This window comes from Orbicella faveolata, unplaced genomic scaffold (assembly GCF_042242905.1).
Source record: "Orbicella faveolata isolate gen_17 unplaced genomic scaffold, um_ofav_v1 contig_2, whole genome shotgun sequence".
Lineage (NCBI taxonomy): Eukaryota > Metazoa > Cnidaria > Anthozoa > Scleractinia > Merulinidae > Orbicella > Orbicella faveolata.
The window spans coordinates 9,609,493-9,625,756 of record NW_028301547.1 but is presented as its reverse complement, the minus strand read 5'-3'; the positions used below and the strand labels follow the sequence as shown (position 1 = coordinate 9,625,756).

Below are 16,264 nucleotides of genomic sequence, written 5' to 3'. Positions count from 1 at the left end.
CCGTATCTCGAATAGACTCTAGCGCACTTGGAACACAAGGTGACCCAACTCCATCGATCGGACATGTTCGCACACACTCTCGAGATCAACCAACTCAATGCTTGAGACATGGTAAAAAATGATTCAACCCAATTTTATTTCAACTTTCTTATAGGTACAAAAGGTCGTGCCTGATTGGTTCTTACGAAAAAAATAAATCTGATTGGTTCAAAGAAGGCGAAAGACTACTGAGTAGTATACACTTCGTCGTCGTCATCGGACGACACGTCATCAGGCAGTTCCATGTTCTTAACATCTTTCATATACTCCTCATCATATTCGTCCTCGAAGGAATCCATGGAATAATATCTACAATTTCTCCAACAACATTCACCTTTACCGGGTCTCCATTTCAGGGCCTCCTCTTCATCCCCCTTCACAAAAAAATGCCTGACGCATATCTTCTTTACAAATAACACACAGTTCATCCCTATCAGTGTTAATGGCACGGAAGAAAAACCGATCCTTCCACATATCACGTTGACGCATGATCTCACTGATCAACTCTTCCAACTTCAGACAAGTTTCTTTGTGATCACCCTTGTTGAAAGTCAGTAACGAATTCATCTTGGGACTCTCGTCTGCCTCCAACACCCGTCGTGCCACGTCACGAGCGAACCGCAAGGGTTCAAACAGATCACGGATGGCTTCACGCATCATGTACGTGATGTTCCGTGGAGCAATCAAGCAGGTACGCTCTGCATCCAAGACAGGATCACGACTACGAATAAATCTGAAATCGTTGTTACCCTTCCTATACTGCACACGACACCACCACTTACCACAGAACAGATACACCCCTTCATTCTTCCTCATCAACTCCAAAATCATACCACCCCAGTCAGGACGACGTCTCATCAAGAGATCAAAAGACCACGTACATTCGGGTAATTTCCCTAACGGTTCAAAGAGATTGTCAAAAATGTACACGTTCTCGTTCGACAGGGTATCGAGAGATCCCAAAGGTTCTACCTTCTCATCCGCAATCTCCTTCACAAGCTCCTGAATCTGGTTAGAGTCGCTGTAGTAAGTCATCTTAGACACTCTCTCCGACGGCCTCGTTAAACCTCTTTCCTTCCTGATCCGCTAGCTTCGTGATCTCCAAACCTGACAAATGAGGATAGCTCTCTCGGTCGCACCAGTCAATCAAGTGCCTCTGAAGCTTATAGTACAAAGGGGAGACAAGATGTAACTCCAAGTCAAATATCTTCACATGTAACGGTCTTTCGCCTTCTTCGATTCTCTCCAAAAACTTAGAAGCTCGATTCAACTCTTGTCTCAGATCTTGCACGATCTCTTCCACGTCTCTCTCATTCAGGACTCCACAAGTCATCACTGCAACACGAGCAAGTCAAGAATGATTCTCAACCCGAGAAGCGTGCTCCTTTTATACCTGCGACGTACCTCCACTTTGACTCAGTACACGTACTTTCACGGATCACGCGCTATTTGTTTTTACACAGCCAATCAGAATGAAGAGTAGCACATGATCACATCACCTGATAAAACCGTCTATAAAATCGAACCACACATTACAGCACGAGTCATTTTTTCAAAAAATCGCATGACACGTCTCGCAGGTGTTATGGATTCACTCGTCGAACCCGAAGAGGTCCCAAAAACCGATAAGAAAAGAAAATCATCCAAAAAGAAGGAGGCTCGTAAGAAACTGAAACTGGATATCCCCAAGAAAGAAGAAGGTAAACTACAATCCACATTAGATAGATGGCTATTCAAAAACCCTCGTTCTAGAATACGTTTCAAAGAACGCGTACTCCTCAAAGAGATCACACCGGACTCTGTCAGTTGGACCACCGTACCTCTCAAAGGCTTCTCTAAACCCTGGAGCGTCTTTTCAATCAAACGACAAGAATGCAGAAGCAATATGAAAAGTAACCATCGACGTCAAAGATTAAGACTGACTCCCAAAAACGTGCAAAAAACCAGACACATCCTGGAAACAATGCTACGAGAAAACACTCTATTGGGATACTAACTCACTTTTTTCCTCAAAAATCATAGACTCACGTCTACCCACCATTCAAGGCGGACTCATGTCACTGATAGGACTCGACAAATTCAAGAAAGACAACGTCATAGAAGTGCCACCCGAAGTGGACGACAAAGGAGAATTCACCAAAGTACAAGTGATGGAGGAATTCGACCCCGATCAGTTCCTGGACCAACTGAAAAAACAAGATCACACTTGCCCGCGCTGTTGGGTACCCATGAAATTCGGGAGTGTGCAAACCCCCGACGGTAGTACCTGGGAGTATTACCGATGCCCCTCTGCCAGATTCTACACCAAGTGTTATGTGACATGTGGTGCTAGTGAAGTGAGCTCCTACTTGCAACGCGTCGCCGAACAGACCCACCCCTGCTACAAGAGCATCGACCCAGCCCGTTTCCGATGTCTATGCAACAAGTCCCTGGTCTTAGCTACCTCCCACTCAGCTGCCAACCCAGACAGACTCTATCTCAAGTGTCCCAAGCGCACCTGCAAGTTCTTTCAATGGATCAACGAACCCCCACGAGGGATCGCCGAAGCCCGACTGACCCATGGACAAAGTTCCGAAGACACAGTGAATGGACAGACCCCAAACTAAAAAAGCACACAGTTTTTTGTTAAAAACACTCCGTTTTTTATTCACATTTTTTTACACGTTGGGTAGTTTGTCTTCATCATTGATCATGAGCCTCATTGTATTCTGGTCGGCCTTATTGAAAACTCCATAATAAAAATTAATTACATTGATATAGCGTCTAGCCGTGTTCTTCCGTCTCTGAGTCCAGTGAGTCTGGAACGGCTCAAATTGATAGTACAACATCATCCGGTGAAATGTCACTCTGTCCACAGGCGGCTTTATGGACAAGTTCCAAACAATGTTCTTGCGAATAGCAAAGATCGCATTAAACAATGTTCTCGAAAACACCTTCTCTATGATACGGTATTGACGCCGGCTTCTTGTCCAGTTCTCTCTTTGCTCGTCCATGAAGAATAGTACTTGGTGGAGCATCACCTCTAACTGGCTCGAGTCTTTGAATCTTATAAACCAACGGCGACCCGCCAACAAATCTCGTATGGGAAAATTCATTTCTTCGTAAAAACGAACCCAGTCATCTTCCATCGTATCGATCGCTTCTTCATACGTAACCTCAGGCTTTCTCGGTCGGAAATTCTGAAGATGCCTCTCCCTCAAAGCCATAGTGACGCTCAATACAAGTTAAAAAAACTCAGAGTGAAGAGCGTACGACGCCGATTCGCTTTATGCAGATCCATCCACCAATCACAGATCAAGCTGAAGTCACGTGTGCGGAGTAGACCCAGGGAATAGGGGGGTATCCCCCTCCCATACCCCCACGGTCGGAGACTGGACCCCAGGTCGAGCGCAACCTGGGATCAAGTTTCGACGTGCGTATAAAATAAGCGGACCGGACCGTTCACCGCACTCTGAGTTTTCAACTTGTATGAGCGCTGATAAAAAAAGACTGTTGCTGTTGGAATGACTGGTGAAAGACTGGTGGAATCAAGTGAGTAGAGCATGGAGACATTAGATAGATGCAATCTAAAGATGACTACCTTAGGAAAGTGGGTGCGCGAGTGGCTTGAGAGTGAGAAGGAGAATTGCGAGAGTCAATTGTATAGTGACTTACGGAACCTGATGGGCTTTATTGGTGTGGCGTTAGACGAGATCGATCTTTTGTCCCTGGAAGAACAGATGGGGGTTTTGGGGCAAAACGACCTGAAAGATCTTCAGAAAGACGTGAACTGGGCCATCAAAGCCTACAAAGAACTATTATAACTTTTATGTTTTCAGAATGGAAAACTGTTATGTCTGCAAACAATCGCGACCATGCTGCCGCACACCTCTCCTAGAATTGAGTGAACACGGGACCCACGACAAATTCGTCTACCCAATCAAGGGGCCACTCAAAGAAGCCTGGGGACATGGAAGCGTCTGGGTAACCTGTTGCGGGGCCATCTATGGCATGTACTACAATGACGAGACCACCCGTTACGATCCCATCTTTCTGGGAAACCATTACGAAGAAGCCATGTTACGTGTCAATCATGTCAAATCGTTTCTATGATGAAAAAAGGGCGCAGGTCAATAGGATCGTGCACACGTCACATCCTGTAATAACAAGTAGTGTCCAACAAAAAGTGTTTGTTTGCTCTATTTTCAGACTCATGTCATTTCCTAAACCAAGATGTATATGGTGCAGTGAAGGATACACTCACAAATACGGGATCGACAACTATATTCTCACCACGTGTTGCACCCAATTCTATCACGGAAGTTGTAGAGCCCTCAACAATTGGTGGCTACACCCCTGCCAAAGAGTTTGCCCCCATTGTAAAACCGTGAATTTCGGCGAACCCTACAATGACAGACCCAAAAACAAGTCATAAAGAGGTAAGCGCTTTGGTGGTCTAATGGTAAGACGTTGAGTTGTGGCCTCAGAAACCCAGGTTCGATTCCTGGCCGGGGTAGTAATTTTTTTCTCCTTTTTCCATAGAGACCCCTGGCCTGTATAATCTATTTGGAAGAACCCCACCCAGACGAAGATGTCATGCTCATCTTCCTCACCAAACATTTTCCCTACCCATGGTACCTGAGAAGAGACCTCTCCGACGTATGGCCCTTCGGACGCGTTTTCGAATCCTCTTCAGGCCTTCACGGAGAATTTCTCACCCCAAAGACAATGATGTTATCCCTCGTTCACCTGGGAACCAATGACGTTCAAGCCCTCAAGATGATGCAAAAAATCACACAACAAACCATGTACATTCTCTCGTTAAATGAACTTTATTAATTTTTACAGGCATTAAAAATCTTGTGTTCTTCACTCAGGTAGTGGTGACGTCATCATTTTTACAAATGTTTGGTAAGCCAACTCTTCTCTGTCATCACCGCCGCTCCTCCACTCTTTCCATCCGGCCTCAAAACTCTCCTGCATACTCTCAAAACGCACTGGTTCCCCATCCGACAGACACTCGTCCTCACTCATCTTAGTACCCATGACTTTCCTGAACTTCATCATGTCGTCGGCCAGCTTCGTCATTTCCTTTTTCAGGATGTAATCCGTACTGTCACGAATCACACGATTCATAATCGATCCAAGAATACGATCCTCCACAACCGCCAACACTCTAGCCGCAAAATCACTCCTCGGAATTTCGTCCGGCAAGTTTTTCGCGGAAATCTCCACACCCACCGTCGTCTTCTTGTTCTTCTCCGATGCCATCTTCTACGATCTCTCGAAAAAATGAGTCGAACTCTACACTCACAGCCTTTTAATCCACACCTAACCATCTCTCATTGGTTCGCGCCTTATTTGACAAGGCGTGTGACGTCATCGATTTTCCGAATTGGTTCGCGCCTTATTTGGGCATGCGCGAGCGTGACGTCATCATTTTTGGCCGCCATCTTGATCAATGCGCCTTCTTGGATTTTTAATTTTAAAAGAGTGTATGAGAATCTTGTGGTCACGTGGTATAATCCCTGCACGCTGATTGGTTACGGCCCCTATAAGCGTCTATTACTACTGGTTGGTTGGTTGGTTGGTTGTTTGGCTGGTTGATTTGGCGGTTTGTCAGTTGGTTGATAGGCTGGCAGGTCGTTTGGTTAGCTGTTTGGTTGTTTGGTAGATTGGTAGCCTCGTTGGCTGGTTGTTTAGTTTTCCCGATTGTAATCTTTTTCATCGTTTCCATGCAAATATCGATTACCCTAAACATTATACCAAACCTCAATCTATTTCTAACAACGAGTGTAATTTCAATAAAAGGAAATGACGAATCCTTGTGAAAAAATAGTTCTTGGCAAGTCTGATGCGGCGTTTCGTCTCGGCCAAGAGACTCTTCAGAGACCTTTCAGATTTTCACGGGAAACTCGTTGAGCATCACGCTCAAACTCCCGTTCGCAAATTAAAGATGTCAACAGCCTGGCGCTCTATTGCAGAGGTATTCTCAACCGCACGTTCACGAGTTCATCGCAGTAAAAGGAACTGAAAAATACTTGTGAAAAATTAGTTCGTAGCAAGTCTGATCGAATTGATTAAGAGAACGCTTCTGAAAAAAAAATATCAATATTAAATGTAACTGCACTTTGATTTTGCTTCGGCTTTTCATAGCGCAGCTTTTCATATTGAAAAATTTTAAAGTCGCAAACATCTACATCTCCATATTAAAATCTCTTTTAGAACAAAAAGGTACAGGATGTTATTATAACTTTAACTTATTGAAAGTAAGACTGTTTTCATAAATTATAATAACCTAATAACTCAAAAGCGCTTTGAGGATTTTGTCACTACTCATTCGTGCAGAAGTCAGACCACCATATATGATATTTTTCACAATTAGGTAAATAAATAAAATTAATAAGTAATGTAACGAGATGGGCTATAAGGCTAATGTTTTGTTCTCATAATTTCTCACCACTTCGTGTCTCATCTTTTCATTTTTTCGTTTAATTTTTATCTAACAAGGCGAAGGAAACAAAAATAAATCTTTTGATTTCTTACTTAAAATTTAACTCGAAAATCCCGTTTATCCCGTAAGGTAATCCCTGGCACAAACATACAAAGCACATACAGTCACTCACAGTGTCATAAAATTGTCATAGAACTAGCTAAAGCTTTCACTTTGGTGTCACCTGTAATGATCTTCAATTTTGCTTGAACGTTGTCTAACTTAATTTCCAAAAATGACTTGGGCAGCATCTTTTTCTCGCAGTTATGCAGGCAGGGTTTGCTTTCTTAGAGGCCGGTTCAGTTAGTGGTTACTGGTTATTCGGGTGCGCCTTCGCTTATGGAGCTGACAGCAATAGGTTTATTGGATACAAGTATTTCGCACTGGCAGATTTACCAGCCGACCAATACTCTCACTTTTTTTTCCAATTCGTTTTTGCGGCATCTGCGGCAACAATTGTCAGCGGTTCCATGGCAGAGAGAACTGAGTTCAACGCCTACCTTATGTACTCTGTGTTTCTAACAGGTGGGTTTCAAAAAAACAAAGTTACAATATATTTCGTACTTTATAGAGTCAGATGATAAAGGATCGTACGGAATGACGACGTTGACGCCGAAGACGTCACCTGATAAAAGATAGATTTATAGTCTACTTTGGAATCTTGCTGCAATTGTCTCAGTAGATCTTTTCAAATTGCTTACTGGTTTAAAAATGTGCTTAGGCTAATATGTAATGAAGGCCTTTAAATTCAAAAGAAAAAAAAATTACCTGTTGTGGTTCACGTTCTCCAAGATACGCAAAACTTGGTCATTTCATGAACGACTACTGAAAGAGGAACAAAGATTAAGGAGCACATACAGAGCCATTATTCTGCTAAACCTTTTATATGGTGACGTTAAGCTCTCCAAAAGAACGCTGGGGATTGATGGTCTTGTAGGATTCATGTGTGTTTTCTTTTATCCTGTTGCTGTAAATCTGCTACTTTTAGTTATCATAGGATGATAATGGATCTAGCTTATACCGACATCAAAGACAGTGCCATTCCCTTGTAGGTTTTTTGTATCCAGTAGTCACTCACTGGGCATGGGATTCAAATGGCTGGCTGTTTGTTTGTGTCGATTATATTAAAGACAGTGTGACCATTAATGTTACATACCAGGTAAGCGGTCATTTTACTTTCATTTAAGGACGGTGCCTACCAAATACAAAGGTTTTAGCGCCAGGTTAGGACCTTGCGAAAAAAGTAGATCTTTGCAAGGGCTATCGGAATCCACAAAGAAAAAAGAGGGTAGTCACGCATTTTTTCCGAGATAATTAGCCTTGAATCTCAACAAAAATGCTGACATCAGCATTTTTCTGAAAATAGAAGGAGAGGATATTTCTTCACAGCTTTCTTTAGAATTCGCCTTTACATACAGAAAAGCAAACACATTTATAAAGATCTGAAAATTACATGGTAAATGGTAACATAAAAACCATTATTTTCTTGGTATGTTTTTAATAACAAAATCGCTGCAACAGCACTTTTAGCGTCTCTGACAGCCTTCCCCACGCTCTGTTTCAGCTAAAATACAGTCTAAATATCTTTTGCTCACAACCAGAAACTAATCACCTGCTGAATAGGCTTGCCACTTCCACTTCGTAGCATAAAATATAGGGGTAACCACGCGTTTTTTAAAGTTATTGATCCTTTTGTAAACTTTTTACGGTGCCTGTTACATTTTTTTCCTGTCACCTCCCCAGTAAGTAAAACATTTGCGTATCTCGCAGTTGTTTTGCGAGCGCACTACGCCATCTACAGGTACCTGATTACAGTTGGATTTCAGTATAATTTTCGACAGATAACTGCTAGTTTTTCAGCTGGAAGACGTTAACAGTTAGTGGTTAGCGATATGCTGCTGTCCTGGTGTTCCTGGTTTAAGTACAGGTTCATTAAACTTGATTTGGTCACAGTAGGAAAATTTTGCTTTCAATTTAGTCGTGTACTTGGTAGCGTAGTTGATTGCGTCATGTGAACCCAGCGCACGCGTGGCGCGTAAACCATGCCTTGCGTGATGCGCAGAACGTGTGCGCACTAACAAAAGTAGGCACCGTCCTTAATAAATATAGTGTACGCATTTTGGTTAAGACTAAGAGATTATCTCTAAAACTGAATGATGCTCAACTTCTCAGACCGGCGGAAACCTAAAGTGACAACGCTGACTTTAACCTCTTATACCTTTTCGATATTACGAAATCCAAGTTGGCCCCTGTGTCCAAAGCATGACCCAGTAACCTCGTGACATGATGTCGCCAGTCCCCGTTACTTACGTAAAAGGAAAGATTTTTAGCGTACAAAATATTCTGGGAATTTAGAAAATCAACAAAGGGCCCGGTATGAATCGACTTAAACATCACAGGCTGTAGCGTACTACACAGGTTTTCCACTAACAATCTTGGATTGGTATGATGCTTGTGTGTAGTCTGCCATCATCGCATCGGTCCTTTACGCGCCATAGGATGCAAAAGACCTGCACAGTCTCTCTCCAGCGTGAGCGGTCTTGTGCCATCGTTCATCGGATTTCGTTCTAGGTCAGAGCATGGACTTACGTTCTTTCTCCGCTGACCTTCTCTAAGTTATTGTTGGCCTTCCCCATTGTGTCATCCCCTCTGGTGCCACGAGCAAACCTTTTTAAGCATGTGGATGCTGTGTAGACGCGAAATTCAAGTGACTTATAGAATGATGCACATCGATATATCACCCAAAAGCACAATATTACTACTAAGTAAAATTAGTCCTTTGCAATGTTTTTGAGTTCGTTAATTTTTCTCTTTTACGTTGTTCTAGGATTTTGCAGGTAGCGGGGCTCTTCATTGCGTTGGTGGTGCAGTCGCTTTAGTCGGAGCAGCCACTGTAGGTCCAAGAATTGGAAAATTTGTTAATGGTTCCCCTCAGACGATTTCAGGCCATACTGTCCCGGTAAGTTTGTTGATGATGTGCAAGTATGTTGCATTCTTGGAAATTGAAAGCACACTTGTCTGATTCTCAGAAAAACTCACAAGAAAACACTGAATATTAAAGTAAATAGAAGAGAGAACATTGCTCTAGGTGAACACTCCTCCAAAATACTGTGCCTCGCTTTTAAAAAATACCGAGAATACAATTCAAGGCAGCCTAATACAACTTCAGTTTTCTCTAATATATTGTGAGCGTCGTTTAGATGCTTATCCTTTAATGTTTATTTGTTAAAGTTCACCAATATTCCAACGTTTACAGCCGTTTTGGGCGAAGACAGAGTTTCAGAACGTTTTTTTCCTTTTGCACTCTTAAGAGAGCAGCCTTGTGAGGATTCATTCTGTTCTTTGGTTTCCTGGCATTCAACGGAGGTTCCCCCTGGGGTCCATCTCCAATCCGGGCGATGGAGACACTGTGACCCTGGTCATTACGAACACTGTCATTGGAGGTGAGCTATACTTACCATGCATTCAAATTACGTCAAATGTCGCATCTTTAAGCTATTTTCAACTTTTCTTTCAGTTTCAAGACACTAAATCTGTTTTATTATTTTTATCATTATTATTTAGGAGCCGCGGGTGCATTGACTGCCATGCCGTAATCAAGCGCTTGGGATATGCGGAGAAATACTGGAGTTTGCTTTTTACCATTAATGGTGGACTTACTGGAATGGTGAGACTAAAAACGCTAATTGGGTTATTCTCAAATACCTCCTTTTTAAAACGTTGATAACATAGCTCATTTGTTAGTATATGGATATGAGATCAGAGAATAGCTTTCGAAGGCTCGGTAGCATATACAAACCGGTTTGAGTATTTAGAGTCTCAACCAAGAGGTTTGGATGAAAGCCCCGGCTAGGATACTGCGTTGCATTTCTCAGTAAAGATACTTAACTTTCGCCTTCGCCAGGGACTGTAAACGGCAGATCGTAGTGGTAAGTCACATGGGCAAAGATGGTGGCATGGGTTACTTACAACTGACTATGATCTCATCTACAAGAGTGCAAATACCTCTAGTTGTTTCACTTAACAGAAACTAGAATACATGTGTTTGTTTCTCGGGTGTCCCTGTGCTCAGGCTGCAATGTCTTCCATCCTTATGCTTCCTTCGTTATTGGAATCGTTGGAGGCATGACGTACGTTGCTTGGAGTACTCTCATGTTGCGTTTAAGGGTTGATGACCCCCTGGATGCTGTGGCTGGTAGTGACACCAAAATATGCAGGAATTCTATTCTCACAACCAGAGTCCTCAAGAAAAGGTAGTCGTTACAGACAAATCCGGTTAGAAAATTTAACATTGTTTTGGCGGTTAATAATCTATGTGAACTAGTTTTAATTGTTGTAATTTATTTTTCCGCAGTTCATCTCGGTGGTGGTATCTGGGGAGTGCTGGCGGCTCCAATATTCAACAAGGATACTGGAATCTTTTATGCTGCCGACGAACATTCATTCCGTTTGTTTGGGTGGAACCTGCTGGGGCTGCTTGCTATCAATGCCTGGTCCGTTTTACTCTCTTTCATTTTTTTCTTCACTTTGCGCCTCTTTAAAATGCTCCGCGTCAGCGAAGAAATAGAGTTGAAAGGTGAGTAGCCTGCTAACCAGGTTTGTGTTCCACAGCCATCACGAGTCCAGTTTCCGGTCCTCGCCTTTCCTTTTTATTTAAAGTGCACCTAAGCCCCAAATTTTTTTAACTAAAGCGAATCCACTTGTTATTCGAAATATTTGACCAATTGCATTTGGTTGAATCCTCCATTTTCTATATCTTTAAGTTATAAAGTCACGCTTGAATTGTTGCGCGACCTCTATCCAGGAACCAATCACACTAGCGCCTCAGTCAGCTCTCTGTATTTTCTCCAGGAAATGGAAAACAAAACTAATTGTTCCAATATATTTTAGGACTGACACATCCAAGTTTTGCTTCAAAATTATTTCTTTTTCGTCACTGGAGTCAGAGTTAAGTTTCGATTCGGCTCCGAAATAAACCGTTTTATCGAGTACGTTCGACAACTGTGAACCCACTGCCTAGAGCATTGAGAGCAATTTGCAATATTTCAAGCGAGGACGGGGAAGATTTCCTTGCGGACGAGCTGCTTGTATATCAGGAATGGAAAGTGGGGGAGCAGGCAAACAAAAAGCAGGAAAGAAAACTCGAGGACTGCTTTGAGTCAGCTGCATGGTAATTTCGTCACCTAAACAGAAGATTCCCACCCACTTATAGCCCGTTTACATTTGTCTTTAGCGAGAGTGTATTTCGTCAAGGTATGGTTGCTCTACTAAATCCAGTTTGTATTTTACAATCTGGAATACTTCATGTTTATAAGAGCTTCATGTTTATATGTAAGTGGTGCAGTTTTCGAGACTTGATAACCTCCGCACGTAATTACTCTTGCGGCGGCTTCTCTGAACGGCTCTTTGTTCTAAAATTTGATCCTTTTCCAGAAGAGAGCTTCTCTTTAACATTTAGTCCATTATTTCAATGGATATAAAGCTTGTTTTGACTCAGTTTTATTTAAGAATTGGTCTGGCCCATACTTTGACTGTGATTATAGAGAGCTCAACCAAAACACTAGCTTCGATCGATTGAATTCACTTTGAACCTGTATTTTTAGGTTATGGTTAGGGTTGAGAAACATTTCAGACAATTACCGATTTCACATTGCCACACGTTTTAAGTCGTAACTGCAAATAACCAATGTAAATTTTTCTCAAAGCTTGCAGTGAAATTCGTCAGGTAGGCGAAAAGGATGTGTTCCCTAACCGGTCCGCAGATAATGTTATGCTGTCATATCTTCGACACTATTGGACAGAATGTTTGTCGCACTGCTGATTTCCAAACCTTCGAAAAACTCTCTGAGTCTAACAATTTTGTTATCATGTAATTCCAGGAGCCACAATCGGGGACGGAGACCGTAAGCGCGCGCCATTTCAAGTACTGGGGTTGTCCCACGATATGGGACAATAATTCTATTTTTAGAACAAATTGCGCCATCGCCTACGGCACACGCACGTACATGCTGCGACGATTTCTGCGGATGTCGCGCGGAGGAAATGGCGTCCGAAATTCCCGAACTTTTTCATGTTTTTGGCCCACAACTCAACGCGTTTACGTCTGTTGGAATTTTGCTTAAGTATTTTCGTCGTAAGCTGCTCCAGTTTGAGTGAAGTAAGACCGTGTCGAATTTAGGTATGTTCCGCATTAAGCTTATATATATTGCTGACCAAGTTGCGTTCCGACGGATGCTTCTTTTACATGCGCTGTACCCCACCCCCCCTCCCCCCAATTTAAATTTCACATATGTTAAAGATTGACAGCTTTTCCATTACACAGCAAAAAACTAGCTGGATATATTAGGATATAGCAGAGCTTTAGGACTTCAAGGTTTCCTACCTTCTCTTACCACACGCTTGCGAGGAATTTGCCAGTCTATCGCGACCGAAAAGTAAAACAAAATAATTGCTAGTTAGAGTTTCGCCTGAATCGTAAGCAACGCTTGATGTTTCATCGAGGCCCAATAACTTTACGTCCGTAGATACTGCGCAGTTTTATTTGTGTAAAAATCCAGTAAATTCTCTGATGTCGATGAATGAGAGCGCCTGCCGATGCGTGTTTTGTACAGTCAGTAAACATGACAAATTGGACTTCCGCCGCGCCGCACTTTCGTGTGAGAGCGTACATCGAACTCAAACAATAACTCTATAGTTTTTAAATATGTTTAAGATTGATAAATGCTTGAGAACATATTAAAAGCTAAGCTGGAAATGTGTGAAAAAAGTAGAAATAATCAGCAAAGTTACAATGACACTTTCTTTAGTCAACTTCGAATAACGATTTGGATTTTGTTGATCGAGTTATCAAAACTCCTTGTCTATTTTCATTTTCGCAGTGTAAAACTTCACTATGCTTTGTTGCAGAAACACAGATGATGTTAGTAGCCTTTTTTGCGCTCTTGAAATTTGTTGCAGCATCTCAGCACAAAAGATAACGAAAGATATCTTTGTCAAGATTTTTTGACAATTGAAAACACCGACTCGGACTTGAAAGTGCGCGAGCTGCACTATGCAAATGAGCTAATGAGCTAATTATACTCTTCAGACTTTCCTTTCAAAACTTTTGCAAACTCATCAAACAAGCAGAAACAATAGGAAGCCATCAAAACAGGTTTTGGTTATGATTAACCATTGTCTGAGAAACTCACAAATTAACTCGATACCAGAGTATAGAGTTTTCTTGCTATATTCTTAAGTCAGAACAAACGCAAAAACATACGCGTAAGCTTACAACAAGCGCGAGCAGATCTTATTATTCATTCCCAGTGCGAGATTGAAGTCTTGTTTTCGAGTCTGAAAGACCCACCTTTTCCGTTAGCTCAGAGCATAAAACTACATATAAGCGCCCTGGTTCGTATTCCCTGCCTTATTCCTTGCCATCGCTGTGAAAAATAAGCAAGAGAATCTCGCAACTCTCACCATTTGATCACGCGACGTGACAGCATCCACGCGAGAGCCCCGACATGCGCGTGAATCCGCGCGGATATATGACGTCAGGATGGCGCAATTTGTTCTAAAAATAAAAAAAATTGTCCCATATCATAGATGCGCGCGGATCCCAAGAGTTACCGTCTCCGTCCCCGATTATGGCTCCTGGTAATTCTAAAGAATTTATCTTCGAATTTTTCTAAATCGAAAGAGAAATAAGTGTTGGTTGGCGGCGTACAGCTGCGACCTATTTACATATCAGTATATCGGTCGTAACTTTGTCGGCTATGTTATAAATACTGCGGGACTAGAAAATGTAGTTTCTTGGTGGTATTTCTACAAATTACTGGTTGGCTTTAATCAGAAAATTTTGCAAAAAAGCGTTTGAAGTCTGCAGAACAAATTCCAGTGAGCGTTCTTCAATGGTTCTCACTTCGCTTGTTACGGTTCCACAAAATCAACCCATCGTTTACGTCTTTATTACACCATTGACCGATCATCGCCAGTAAATTGTACAGTATATATTTCTATAAATCTGGGATACTGCTGCAACAGAAAATAGCACTTCTGGAAGGCGTTTGTGCGCACTTTTCGAATGTGTATTGCAGCATCCTGAAGGAAATGAGAGGACGTGAGATATTCAATCTTCCTGGGTAGAAGTCACAATAGCCGCTGGTCCCATTCTCCTCAAACTCGGGCGGCGTTTTTGTGCTATTTTCGAGATTTCGTCTGGGCACAGAAAATCGAGGATTCCACCGAATCCATTTTTTTTTTCTCAGAAACAACAAGTAGATTCGTTTTAGCGCAAAAAAAGAAAAGAAAAGAAAAGAAAAAAAGAAAAAGAAAAAAGTGGGGCTGGGTGCACTTTAATTTTTTCTTGGAGCTTATTTGTATCGCTAAAGCGCAAAAGTTCACTTCAGAGGTTCATGATCGACTCGAATTTATAACATTGATCATGAAAAGAAGCAAGTCACAAATTTGACTTAAATTTCCTCTTTTTCTTAGGTCTCTACATTCCCAAACACGGTGAGCCCGCGTACCCACTGGAGAGTTATGGAGACGGATGGGGGTCTGGTAAATACCCGGCAGCAGAGACAATGGAGTTGCCTTTCAGCCTACAGTTTAAGACTACTCCCCCTCATGAAGACCCCAGCCCAACCCCAGTCCAGAACGGCCACCCTAGCATGCCTGGCTCTCAAGAACTAGCAATAAAGTAAAAATACGAGAAATAAAGGATCGAGCGATTGTTTTACGGTTATAGAGTTTAAAATGCTCCCTTCCGATAAGTTCGTCAGTTGCATGACGAGTTGAAAACAGAGGTTTTGGTCTTCGCTTTTTTTTTAAGCAGTAAAAGTCAATTAAACTTCGATTTATTCCTCACTAAGCAGGAAATAGTTGCACAAACAGTAGCAAATTGTGGCGAGATCTTTGTCTACATCAGGATTTGTAATGACCTAGTAAATAAATCAGAATTTTAATAAACCTACAAGGCTGATTAATCAGTCTAAATGTTCTTTTTGACAGTTCTTTGATTTCGTCACAAGTATTGCTTAGACCATAGTAGAATTCTACTTGAACGCTAATGCAAATGCTGCAATATGATTGGCTGAATTATCGTAGGCTGTCAGCCATGAGTGTGCAGTGGCTGGATGTCGTCTACGAAATGGAGACATTTTTTTTTTGTTTCTTTTTTTTGTTTTTGTTTTCGTTTTTCCAAAGTTTTGGAGGAATATTTTGATGCAAATGGATAATTAAATTCCTGACATGACTGAAAGAAGGACATTTACAGTTTCTCGACTATAAAAATGCCTGGAATCGTTGAAAAAATGATACGCGCGCGCACAGAAATGACAATCCAATCCGAGCGATTTTTCTCTCCTAAGGCTCGAAGTTTAATATAATACGTCGAGAAATAATTGGAAACCGTTATTTGAAGTAAATTTCAGATAGACTTGTACTAAAATATTTTCGATCTTCTATCATGTACATTATAGAAATCTCGAGCTTATAATCGAATTGTTAATTAGGAGTTAGGAAAACTAATGGAACATCGAGCTAAAACTGGTTGCTACTACTGTATGCCCATAAAACCATACATTCATCTCTGATAAAACAGATTGGGGGACATTTCATAAAACAGCGACTGTTGGGAATAAATTAAAATGATTCGCATCATCGATTAACCAATGATGGTGCAATAGCTTGTAAAATCACTGTAGCTGGCAATGATTGAATCTAATTTTAGTTTCTATCGACGTGGTATTTACACTTTTCATTCAGACG

At 41.7% G+C, this 16,264-nt stretch overlaps 2 protein-coding genes across 2 annotated transcripts in view; both read left to right on the top strand.

Annotated features, from left to right (window-relative positions):
• The window catches only part of LOC149111896 (putative ammonium transporter 1), a 34,261-nt gene extending 24,154 nt beyond the window's left edge, over window positions 1–10,107 (top strand). Inside the window, exons 2-6 of the mRNA XM_089289276.1 lie at window positions 6,776–7,036; window positions 7,564–7,670; window positions 9,339–9,470; window positions 9,825–9,954; window positions 10,076–10,107. Of these exons, the coding sequence (XP_089145402.1) occupies window positions 6,776–7,036; window positions 7,564–7,670; window positions 9,339–9,470; window positions 9,825–9,954; window positions 10,076–10,107 (662 nt within the window). The remainder of the gene's footprint in view (window positions 1–6,775; window positions 7,037–7,563; window positions 7,671–9,338; window positions 9,471–9,824; window positions 9,955–10,075) is intronic.
• Window positions 10,108–10,594: 487 nt separating this feature from the next.
• On the top strand, window positions 10,595–11,138 carry LOC149111895 (putative ammonium transporter 1). The gene is made up of 2 exons (XM_089289488.1): window positions 10,595–10,706; window positions 10,866–11,138. The coding sequence occupies exons 1-2, from the start codon at window positions 10,637–10,639 to the stop codon at window positions 11,093–11,095; spliced, it is 300 nt and encodes a 99-aa protein (XP_089145614.1). The 5' UTR covers window positions 10,595–10,636; the 3' UTR covers window positions 11,096–11,138.
• Window positions 11,139–16,264: the final 5,126 nt, after the last annotated feature.